This window comes from Aplysia californica, unplaced genomic scaffold (genome assembly GCF_000002075.1).
Source record: "Aplysia californica isolate F4 #8 unplaced genomic scaffold, AplCal3.0 scaffold00537, whole genome shotgun sequence".
Lineage (NCBI taxonomy): Eukaryota > Metazoa > Mollusca > Gastropoda > Aplysiida > Aplysiidae > Aplysia > Aplysia californica.
Window position 1 is genome coordinate 366,297 of NW_004797807.1, and position 12,138 is coordinate 378,434.

Sequence of the window (12,138 nt, forward strand, 5' to 3'; positions counted from 1 at the left end):
CACGGAGAGAGAGAGAGAGAGAGAGAGAGAGAGAGAGAGAGAGAGAGCAGAAGATTGAAGCGTGGTTGGGGGTATTTACGGTCTCCGGGTTGGTGAACTAATTACAGCCTGCTACGTGTAGTTTATTTTTAGCTCCTGGCTTTTTCCAGAGACTCCAAAGTCAGACAGACGCTAGATCACGCATGCGTAGGAACAGCTTGCCTATTTGGAATCATTTTCTTCGAAAGGGTGTCAGAGGTGACGCGTTGTTTGGAGATAACAAGAATAATATATTTAATCAATATGACGTATGAAGAACTCGTACTTGGATCCGCAGTAAGGGAAGTGGTTTATTCCAGCAGACAGAGTTAGAGACAAAACTTAAAACGGTTGTTCCTGACATGCGAAAAGAGAAATGGTAAATTCATTTGATGAAGTCACAGCGTGCCCGCCTGTTTTACTCACCAGAGGTAAGTTTCATTTTCTTAAGCCAAAACTCATTTCAGGGAAGATTAAAAAATAGTAAACAGAAAAACTGTACCGTACTTTCATCTTAGAAATGTATTTATATATACAGTGGTATACAATAAAATATAAATAGGAAAACCCTTGTTCATATACATAAACACACACATATAAAAGCACACACACACAGTCACAGACAGACAAAACACACGCACAAACACACACACACACACAAACAAATAACTACAAACATACACATGTACACACATGCAAACACATACATACACATATACATACACACATACACACATACATACACACATACACACATACACTCACATATACACACTCATAAACACACACACATACACACACATACACACATACACACATACACACACATACACATATACACACACAAATAGACACGAACACACATACACACACATACACACATATACACACATACACACACATACACACATGCACACACATACGCACACACATGGTACACACATACACACATACACACACATACACACATACACACATACACACATATACACACATACACACATACACACATACACACACATGCACACACACACACACACCCACACATAACCGAACGAGCGCACGCTCTTGCAAACGTGCACACGCACGCACGCATTCGTGCGTGGCGAGCGTACACTTATATCCATACATGTGTACATGCATACACGCATTCATGCATACACGCATACTACATGCATGCACACAAGCGTACATGCATACACGCATAAATGCACAGACGTATACTTACATACACACATACACACATACACACATACACACATACACACATACACACATACACACATACACACATACCTGCATATACGCAAACATGCACGGACACCTCTGTACATACATACATGCGAACACACATAGATAGATAGATAAATAGATCGGATAAAGAGATATACAGCAACACCACAACCACCAGCAGCAGCAGCAGCAGCAGCAGCAGCAGTAGCAGCAGAAGCAGCAGAAGCAATAGCAACAACAATAACAACAACAACAACAACAACAACAACAGCATAATATTATATTTTCTTGGTCATGTTTGCTATAACTGTGTCAGTGTGTATTACGTCAAATCCCCGTGCGTATGGCTGGCTGTCTTCCAGTCTCTCAAGGTTCCGAGGCCCTTGACCTCCCCGGGGCCACAATAAGAAGATTTAGATAAGACGCAATATTTTCATGTAGCATGGTGATGAAATCAGGAGCTCGTCTCCTAAGCGGAAAGTCCGGGTTCGAGCCTCGGTTAGGACATGAATTATTTTCGTCCCCTCCTGCCCACCCAGCAGTAATGGGTACCTGACTTCGAGTTGAGGAAGTTACGGCGGCGTGGAAAGGAACTGGCAAACCCACCACAATATTATGCCGAAGGCCCAGTAAGTTGTCTCACTAACAAGGCAATCCCCAATGTCTGGATCGGATGCGGGAACAGCTCTTTAGTATTGAAATCAGGTGCTCGTCAAAGTAATGAAATCGAAGAAACTGGCGTTTTCTCGCCCGTTTGGAAAGCTTTATTGAATTTTTATATTTTAGATTAACACCTTTTATGTCTATTTAAAAACACATTTATTTTTATGTGTGGATTTTACTGCTCAAAGCGTACTCAAGCTTTGGAAGTCACTAAACTTTGGGGACCATTTGCTCGCTCATTTTTCTTTTCACAACTGGCAGCTCCTAAATCTTTCAATAGCTATTTATTACCTCGACTTCCATTTTGGAGAGGTGTATACTTAAAAAAAATCAAAAGCAAGGCAAATGAGTGGGCTTTAAGATTATACCAATAACTACAGGGCCAAAAGTTGACGATCACCTGATTCGACCGCGTCGTGTCACAATTACTTTTCTTTAGGCTATTCCCAAAGGGGGGATATTAACATGTTCTTATGCACAGTAGAATTGTAAATGTGCTGACTTATCAATGTCAAGTTCTTTCTGTCCCGGAGCAACAGAGACGGAACTGCTGCTTTTTCTTTGATCATCTTATTGTCGTCATTTTCCCCTCTACTTCTTTTGTATGTTTGTCACTCTGTTGTGAACAGCTATTTCCGGGGTGCCTTGATAGTCGAAGCAGACTTTGTGCTGTTGAGGCTAGAGAAGTGAGCAGAGTAAGCCATATACCCTTGGCGCTCATTTGACCTTATGCAGTTGCGAGCGCCGTAAAACATTACTAAAACAAAAACGAACAATTGTGAGGCTACGTGGTGGAATCAGGCTCTCGTTAGAATAATCAAAGTGAAGAAACTGGCATTTTCCCGCAGGTTTGTGAATTTTTATCATTTTTTTTTTTTGGTTTTTGGCTCAACACCTTTCATGTCCGTAAAAGAACTCTTTTCTGCGTGGAATTGACTGAAAAACGTTGATTGAAGGCACAAAAAATGTAAATTTTCAGTAACCACGGACTCTTAGGTTAAGGAAATAACTAACCTTTGGCGGCCAATTTCTCACTAATTTTACCTCTGAAACCAGGTGACCCCCACCTCCTTCTTTCACAAATATCTCGACTTGTATTCAAGATAAATGGATGTTTTGCATCCAAATAAAGACAAGTGAACAAGCTTTAAGATGATACCAATAACTCTACATGCCCAAAAATTGACGAGAGCCTGATTCCACCACACTGCCTCACAATTTACTTTCAGGCTTAGGTAGATACGTTACCACATGATAAAACATGCTTTACACAATAGCCACCACAACCGATCCTCTTGTAAGAATCGAACACTACTTTTTTTTGAGTGATAGGCACAGAGTCTAACCGTTGTGTAGCATCAAATAGTAAGTAAGTAAGTAAGTAAGTAAGTAAGTAAGTAAGTAAGTAAGTAAGTAAGTTTATTCAGTGTTTAAGGCCATTGGCCCACATCACGTCCAACAAAACACTCATTTGATAAATAAAGTTTCCATAATGAATAAGTACAGGTTATGCACATATCTCTTATCATGAGTCAAACATTGCATATTTCTATCACTGGGCCCAATCAGGCTGGGAGGGATTAACAATTTCCTTTGATGGACAAAGTGTGAACAATAGAAAATAAAGTGAAATTCATCTTCAATTTCATGAGAGTTACACCTCTCACATAAGTGCGAATTAGTTAATTTCAACCGATAGAGATTGTTATTTAATAGAAGGCTATGGGTTTTTAACAAAGCTATGTAGCAGCACATATCGCTAAACGAGGCTTTAGAATTACTCTTTGTAGTCAGAACAGACAGATATAGAAATTCATTCGTACCAACTGCAGTGAGGTTACTGAACACACAGTGCTACAAATGAAACAGAGAGAGAGAGAGAGAGAGAGAGAGAGAGAGAGAGAGAGAGAGAGAGAGAATGAATGTGTTACGGAGCGGGTTGTCCCATCCCGTGAGACATGTATTTACTTGGCATAATGTCCTGTCTAGTTGTGCGTTTGCGTGAGTGCACCATTAAGTCTAACTTTTGTAACGTCTACTGCCATTGTTAACGACCAAGACAAATTTCTCCCTGCGAGATGAATAAAGATTGTCATTGTCATTGTCATTGTCATTGTCATTATAGTGTGCGATCCCTGATAGCTACCTCTGAAATACTATGTTCTATCTGACAATTTTAGCTACTTTGAATTACTAAGACCATGAGTTCAGAAACCTAATATTCTATCAGCTCTATCAAAATGGTAAGATCATTAGGAGAAGTTATCAAGATATTCAAAAGATTAACCGTCGCAAAAGCGTGACATGTTGTGAAACTCAATAGTTTTGGACGTGAAGTTTCTCAAAACTAAGTACTGAGCAGAGAAAAGTTTGTAATTCTAAAGTGGTAACGTCATGTAATTCCTTATGTTTGTGATTCGATATTGTCAATTATTTATCATACGATTAATTAATTCTGTTTATGATTTACCATGTTTTTTATCTTTTATGTTTATAATTTATTGTTTCTGATTAATTATGTTTATGATCCTTAATGTCCATAATTTATTATGTTTATGATTAAATGTGTATGATTAATTATGTTTATGATTAATTATGTTTATGATTAATTAATTATGTTTATACTGATTATGTTTATGATCCATTATGTTTATAATTAGTTACAATGTAAGTTTCTGATCCATAATGTTTGTGATCTGTATAGCAACAAATGACAGCCTTGTCTGCAGGAACAGATTAATAATAGGTTGCATTTGTAATGGGTTCTATCCAAAAGCGGTTCACGGATAGGCTTAGAGCGTTTTACATTGATGGCTTGATGACTGAGAGTAACCCCCCCCCTCTCTCTCTCTCTCTCTCTCTCTCTCTCTCTCTCTCTCTCTCTCTCGCTCTCTCTCTCTCTCTCTCTCCCTTTCTCTCTCTCTCTCTTTCTCTCTCACTCTTTCTCTCTCTCTCTCTCTTTCTCTCTCTTTCTGTCTCTCTCTCTCACACACACACACACACACACACACACACACACACACACACACACACACACACACACACACACACACACACACACACGCAAAAACAATCAAACATTTCATGTCAACAATAAAACTTAGTTCAGCCACCAAAGCAGGGGCTTTCTCAGCCATAGATTACGTAGAAACCGACGTTGACATCATCATCCAGTTCCAGATCTGCGACAGACATCGGCGATCATGGTTCTCCTTTCATTCCTTTGCTCGGAAGCTCTGAAAAAATCTACGTTTTCCTAATCTTTCCCCGCAACCCATTTGTTTAGGTTCCCCAAGTAGGTTGCTCTGGGCTTGTTTGCCTTCAATTTTGCCAGTGAGAGCTAGATATTCAAGACCATTATGTCTTTTTAGTTATGTCCCAAAAACTGCATTTGTCGTTTCCGGCTTGTTTTTAACATTGAGCGTCTCACGTTGGCTTCGTCAAGGACTACCTCATTTGATTTCTTTTCCTTCCACGATATTCTCGGCAGTCTCATTTCTGTTGCTTCTATTTTATTTTCATGTTGAGTCTATTTTAGTTTCACTGTCTTTAGTGATTGTCCAGCCCACTTGGACAACAACCACTAATAACAACCCACTGGCTTGAACAGCTGTCTTGTATTTCCTCATTTCTCCTCACAGAAGATGGCAGGATGTTCAGCAAGAGAGAGAGCCAGTTCCAAAGGGGTAAGAAATGTCCTTTACGAAGAAACCATGACACCGAAAAGGCGGTTACAGGTGGATTAAGAACCAACACTAACTCGTATAGCTCTGAAGTGTTGAAGTTTATTAACGGTTTCCATGCAGTTGAAGAATTCGATATTTACAAACATTTGACTACGAAAATAATCAGAGTGTTGTTTTGGAGTTTACACCCCGGAAAAGATCACGCCAGTTTTTACAAGAAAGGGATTTCCTCTCCGAATCGTCCTGAGAATTGCACATCATTTCAGCAGGAGAGGCCGAGGCAGGCAGCAGGGTCTAGTGATAGCCAGGACATTTTTTTAGAGATTGCTGAGGTAGAATCGATACGTTATTTGTTGGAGATTCTGAACACACAGGAAGAGCACTCTACTTATGTTCCAGACATCGTAGAAGAGGAGAGACAGCGGGGGGAGGAGGAGAGGGAGGAGGAGAGGGAGGAGGAGGAGGAGAAGGCGAAGGACGTGATTAAAGACAGAAAGTCAATGGAGGAATACCAGGAGATCCTCATGACTGTGGAAGTCTGTGACGAGTTTAAACAGTCACCTGCGATGAAAGCGCTAGTCACTGACGCTTCAGAGAGTCGAGGTTTGTGTGATGCAGAGTCTAGCAAAGTGGAGGTGGACCTGGCGGTTAGATTGTTCATCGTCCAGCATCATCGCTACCCCAACGCCAAAGAGCTGCTTTCCGTTTTGATTGATTTGGATTACAATACTAACAATATTATGTCAAAGTTTGTCAACATGTACAACGCCATGAGTGAAGAGGAGAAAGGGAGACAGTTTCATCCGCAAACGGTACCCAGTTCAGACGGTGAAGACGGTTCGCCTGACGTCACAGCGGAAGTCCCAGATGTTGAGGAAACGGTTGACGAGCCCGATCATCTCAACAGTGAGATGGCTGGAAACAGTAATGACGTCAGCGATCCCACGAGCATTGTGGGAGTCGTCGATGGTGAGAGCAATGAAGAGATTGAAGGAAACACGAACGACAAGAGCGAAGAAGCGACTGAGGATAGCGTCAATGACAAAAGCGCGGATGAGGTGCCAGAGGAGATGACGACTCGACCACGCCACCCCAGACCGGTCCTGTCGCGCAGGGCCGTGCTTGAGAGAGAGAGCAAATACCTGAAGAAGGCAACGCGCTGTCTTCTGTGTGACTCGAAGCCCCCAGAGGTCACGTTCTTGCCTTGCTCACACTTTCGCACCTGCAGCACGTGCTCCACAACAGTCGACTACTGTCCGGTCTGCCAAAAGCGTATTCGTGCTCAGGTGCAAACGTACCTGGCCTGAGCACTCACGTGGCGGGAGCTGCTATGAAATGATTGTAAGTTTTCGACAAAACCGAATGCTTACGTCATTTTGACAAACCGTAATGTTTCCAAACCTTAATGCTTTCATCATTTTGATAAACCTTAATGTTTACGTCATTTTTAGAAACCTTAATGTTTCCGTCATTTTTAGAAACCTTAAAGCTTCCGTCATTTTGACAAATCCTAATGTTTCTGTCATTTTGACAAACTTTGATGTTTACGTCATTTTCACATAATGTTAACGATGATATCAATTTACAAATTTTATCAAAGCTAACAAGCTTTTCTTATCTTTTGGTTGCAATCAAACATAGATCAACTAAGAACTGCAGCTAATTTGTAGAAGCTTTTCATTGTTGTGTTTTCTTCTATTATGAAAAACAAATCTTATTGTGCAAATCTTATCGTGACTTTTACTGTGTTCTCATCATAGAATTCAAGTCTACAATGTTAATAATTGATAAATATTGTAATTATGATTGTCATTGTAATTGTAATTATAATAGAAATTGTAATTGTGGTTTTAATTGTTGTAATTATAATTGTGATTGTAGTTGTAATTTTGATGGTAAATATGATTGTTATTTAAGATTTACGAACGCCTTTATCAATATAATTTAGATCAATCGGGAGCAAGAGCCGATTCAACCCGATTTAAAATGTTATTCTGAATGTTAGTAGAACAACAATATAAAAGTACTGTGACCAGTCACAACCTCAGCATTACAAAGTTCTATCTGACATTTTTGGCCGTTTTGAGTTACCAAGACCTTGAGGTCAGGAACTGGATGCTCTATCTGCTCCATCCTAATCGTAAGATTATTCTGAATCGTCATCACTGTATTCAAAGAATTGCATTCGAAAAATCTTGACACGCTGAGAAACTTAAAATCTTTTTACGTCAACCTTCTCAAAACTACGTACCGAGCAGATAGATCTTAGTAATTTTAGGGTAGCAAGATATCACACTAATTTCAGTATGAAAACCGTGTCGAGAGAGACTCATATTGATTAAGTTATTACTGTTGTGCCTATTTATATTGCTTATAAAATAACTGATTGATTATCAAACAGGTAATGGCGCCAGTATCAGCTGTGTGTAGGGGCAAAGATCATTCATAACAAGATAGTTCACTCAGCCAAAAAGACCGTGTCCACGGAAGTCCGAGCTTTCAAAAATATAAATCCACAGACAGGAAAAAGAGGCTAAAACAGCACATGGACATGGATTGCTGGTGCCTCTATAAATAAATTAATGATGGTTAAGGTCAAGGTCAAGGTTTTGACGCTTTCTTTGGTTTCTCCAGAAGAAGAATAGGAATTGCAAAGTTTGTTAGTTTCACTTTTATTGTTTTTCACACAAGTAGGGTAACTTTGATTGCAAAGTCCGCACATTTTTGAAGAGGGTGCCACCGAAATTTGAGGACACTTTTTAATTGGCTCAAAAAGAGGAGTGAACTATTTTGTTATGTACTATCTTTGGTACAGAGGTTGGTCGCTTCTCTATCGCACACAGGATACCCTGGTTTCGATTCCCAAGTAGGGAGAACATTTCCATCGAGAATCTCGGTCTGTCTGCTGGGATACTGTATCCCTCTCAGCCCAGATTGGCCCTGACAGGCAGGGTCAGAACTCGCCTCCTAAATGATCTAAATTGCGTTAGTGGGGGAGTAAAAACGCTAGTATAAATGTCATACACTGCGGTCATTTTTTAAAATTACAGTATATTATGCAGTTATTACAATTTTACAGGAGAGTCAAAAAAATAAAATAAACAGACAAACAACCAAACAAAACAAACAAACAAACAAACTGAATGTTTTTATCTTTAACTTTCGATTTTGACGAAATAAATGGTGGTTCAGAATCATAATATTTTAAAAGATGCACAGTTTTCTTGAGGAGCCTGAAGTCACTATAATCTCTAGTTTAATTTTCAGTTTTTCATTATTTTCGTTTAGATCTAATCTTGGGAAAGTCCTTCTTCTAATACACCATTGTAAACAAGTGAGGTTTCCATTCACTAGCCGTGCGCACTGTTTCCGCAACTTTGAAATTCTAGAGTGTACAACTACGAGAGCGGAATAGAGAATCAATCTATTCATCTCTATATTTAGACCTTTTAATTTTTTGCATTTCTCAAGATCTATTGCTTCGTTCCAGTAGAGTGTAAAAATATAGTAGGCCAATGACTTTCGGTTGATGTTAATGCACCGGTCAATCGTTCCTTTCATCGAAATGGAGTCCAGCTAGTAGATAAATAAACTATTTAAATAATTTTTAAAAGCCCTGCTTGTACAGTATTTTTTAAAGTACGGCATCACAATAAGGTGGCGTGGTGATATTATTTAGAAGGGGATCATTTAACAACTACAGAAATTACATTATCATTTCATGCAAGTACATAATTATTATGTTGTGTATAGCACACTAAAATTTGTGAGGCATCGTCGTGAAGTCAGGCGCTCGTCAAAATATTGAAATCAAAGAAACTAGCGTTTTTTTCTGGTTGTCTGGTACCTTTGTTCTAATTTTCTTTTTTTTGATTCAACATCTTTTACTTTTAAAAGCACATTTCAGTGTGGATTTTACTGAAAAACATTGATTAAAGGCACAAAAAATTTAAATTTTTATTTTCCAAGGCCTCTTAAGCTATATAAGTTAACAAACTTTGGCGGCCATTTTCTCGCTAATTTTACCTCTGGAACCAGATGATCCTCACTTCTTTCAACTGCAAATATCTCGACTTCATTTCAATATAGATTTATATTTTTTCAGCAAAAGAAAGGCAATTGAACAAGCTTTAAATGCCAATAACCCCATATGACCAAAAATTGACGAACGCCTGATCACACGACGTTGTACCACATCTACAACTTACATTAATTTCTCACGCTGGGGGGTATTTATAAAATTTGTTCCTTCGGTTTTTTTAAATTCTAGTAAATATATTTGTTACACTCCTGAGCTTGTTTTTATTGATCGCACACTTGGATTTCGCTTTTCGTTTTCTATGACAAAAAATCAACAAACAACCAAACAAAACACAGTCACACGAAAAAAAGTCCCCAACTCTTACAAAATGTTCACGCCAATTGAATAGACACGCCTCAACCACACACATAAAATGCAAATCACAAGTGTCTCTTAATTATTAAGCGTTCGGGGGACCTTCCCACTTTATTCTTCAATTATGGGTCGAGTGGGTTAGTTTAAAGTGAACAGGAGACACGGTAGAGTGCTCTATTTAGGAAGGTTTTTCTCATACATGTTTATAGGCTATTTGAAGTCATTGCTGTCATGCAGGGAATTCCCGTTGATTCGCACTCTATCATTCACAAGAGATGCCTGAATTGATCTGGTTGAGCTTATGTCACATTTTCGTGAGTATGCAAGATAATTTCACTTCTTACACTTCAAGCCATAGTTAGTGTAAATTGGTAGTACTTTGAGTACTGATAAGCTGATAATGCTCAAGCGACATCAACATTATAAATACAATTATTATAGTTTAACGAGGTGGAAACCCCAGGTCATGAAGCCATGTAACAGGAAACTGCAAAATGAAGGGTGCGCTTTACAATACCTCCTGGATTCATGATGATATCAGCTAAAAAAAAAATGGGTGGGGAGGGCTGTTGGGTGGGGGGGGGGGAGTGTCACTCTATCCAGATAAGCTCTGATGATAGGGCCAAAGGAACGTCTTTAACCGGTTCTGTTGTTTGTTTTGCATTCGTTTTCATTTGTAAGATAAAATGTGTCACGCCGCGGTGGAATCAGGCACTCGTCAACATTATTTTCGACAATTTGAAGTTATTGGTAAAACTCTAAAGCCTGTTCATTTACTTTGCTTTCGATGAAAAAAAGCACCCAAACTACCCATTATATCTGGATTAGGAAGCGAGATAGTTGCAATTAACGGAGATCGGGGTCACTTGTTATCACGATAAAATTAGCGAGAAAGTGGCCATCAAGACATCAAAGCTGTAGAGAATTTGGAAATAGCAAATTGACGTTTGTGTGCCTTCGATCAACGGTTTTATATAAAAATCCTCACAGGAATATGTTTTAAATGGACATAGAAGGTGTTTGCCCCCCTCCCCCCAACCCAAACACACACATATACTTTGTTCCTCTAAAAAAAACATTTAATTAAAATCTTAAAAAATTTCGCGATGTGCATAAAAGTATTGATTTCTTTTGATTTCATTATTTCTGACGAGAGCCTGGTTTCACCATGATGCCACACAAATTGCCCCCAACCTTGTTGAGTGACTCAAGCATTACTATTATTATTATCGTTTTGAATGCTCGCGCAATATTCTTTTCGACCACGGTGAGCAAACGTTTCGAATAAGGGGCCACTCTGGCTTGGCCATAAACCGTAAAGGGCCACATGTCTCTTTACAGGACGTAATAATAATAGTAAGGTGCTGTGAAGCTTTTTGAAAAGAAAATACAAATATAAATAATATATTACTAATAATTAGTATTGGCTCTATTTTACTGAAAATGCCATCATGTACTCAGAGCCTGTGTACTTCAGTCACGGTTGGGCGCGGTGGAACCAGGCGCTCGTCAAATTTTGGGCATATTATAGAGTTATTGGTATCATTTGGCTTGCGTTCAATGAGATAATTACCCATTTATCTTCCATAGAACTCGATATATTATTTTGGATTGAAAGAGGTGGGGTTCACCAATTTTCAGGGGCAAAATTAGCGATTAAGTAGCTGCTAAGGCTTGGTAGCTTCCAAAGCTTAAGAGTCCTTGGAAACAGAAAAATTACTATTTTTGCTTTTAATTAACGTTTTTCTGTAACATCCACCATAGAAATACGTTTAAGAAAGGACATGAAAAGTGTTGGGCCCAAAAGTTCTAAAAAATTGCCCAACGCCCAGAAAAATGCCGATATCTTCCATTTCATTAATATGACGACCGCCTGATTTCACTGTGAAGCCTTATATTTCTTCTCACTAAGGAAATGGTTACAGCATGGTAAATCTCAATACGTTCAATTATAATTTTGTTACATTTTTCTCAACAATGTTTACGTGCCCAATATAATACTAAAATATGCACACAGAAGTACCGTAATAATAGGCAGCCAGAAGTATCGTAATCCTCTCACTAACGAAATTGTTACAGCATGGTAGATCTCAATACGTTCTTCGATGATGTCATTATATTTTGCTCAAAAAAGTGTAAATT

General features: G+C 38.9%; 2 protein-coding genes across 2 annotated transcripts in view; one reads left to right on the forward strand and one right to left on the reverse strand.

Annotated features, from left to right (window-relative positions):
- LOC101861310 (transcription cofactor vestigial-like protein 2) overlaps nt 1-12,138 on the reverse strand; it is a gene marked incomplete in the record, with an annotated part of 59,219 nt that overhangs the window by 10,391 nt on the left and 36,690 nt on the right.
- Nucleotides 228-7,447, forward strand: LOC101859963 (the record flags this gene model as incomplete). The annotated part of the gene is given in 2 exon segments (XM_005106489.3): nt 228-449; nt 5,556-7,447. Coding segments are annotated over 2 exon segments (1,407 nt in total). The 3' UTR covers nt 6,908-7,447.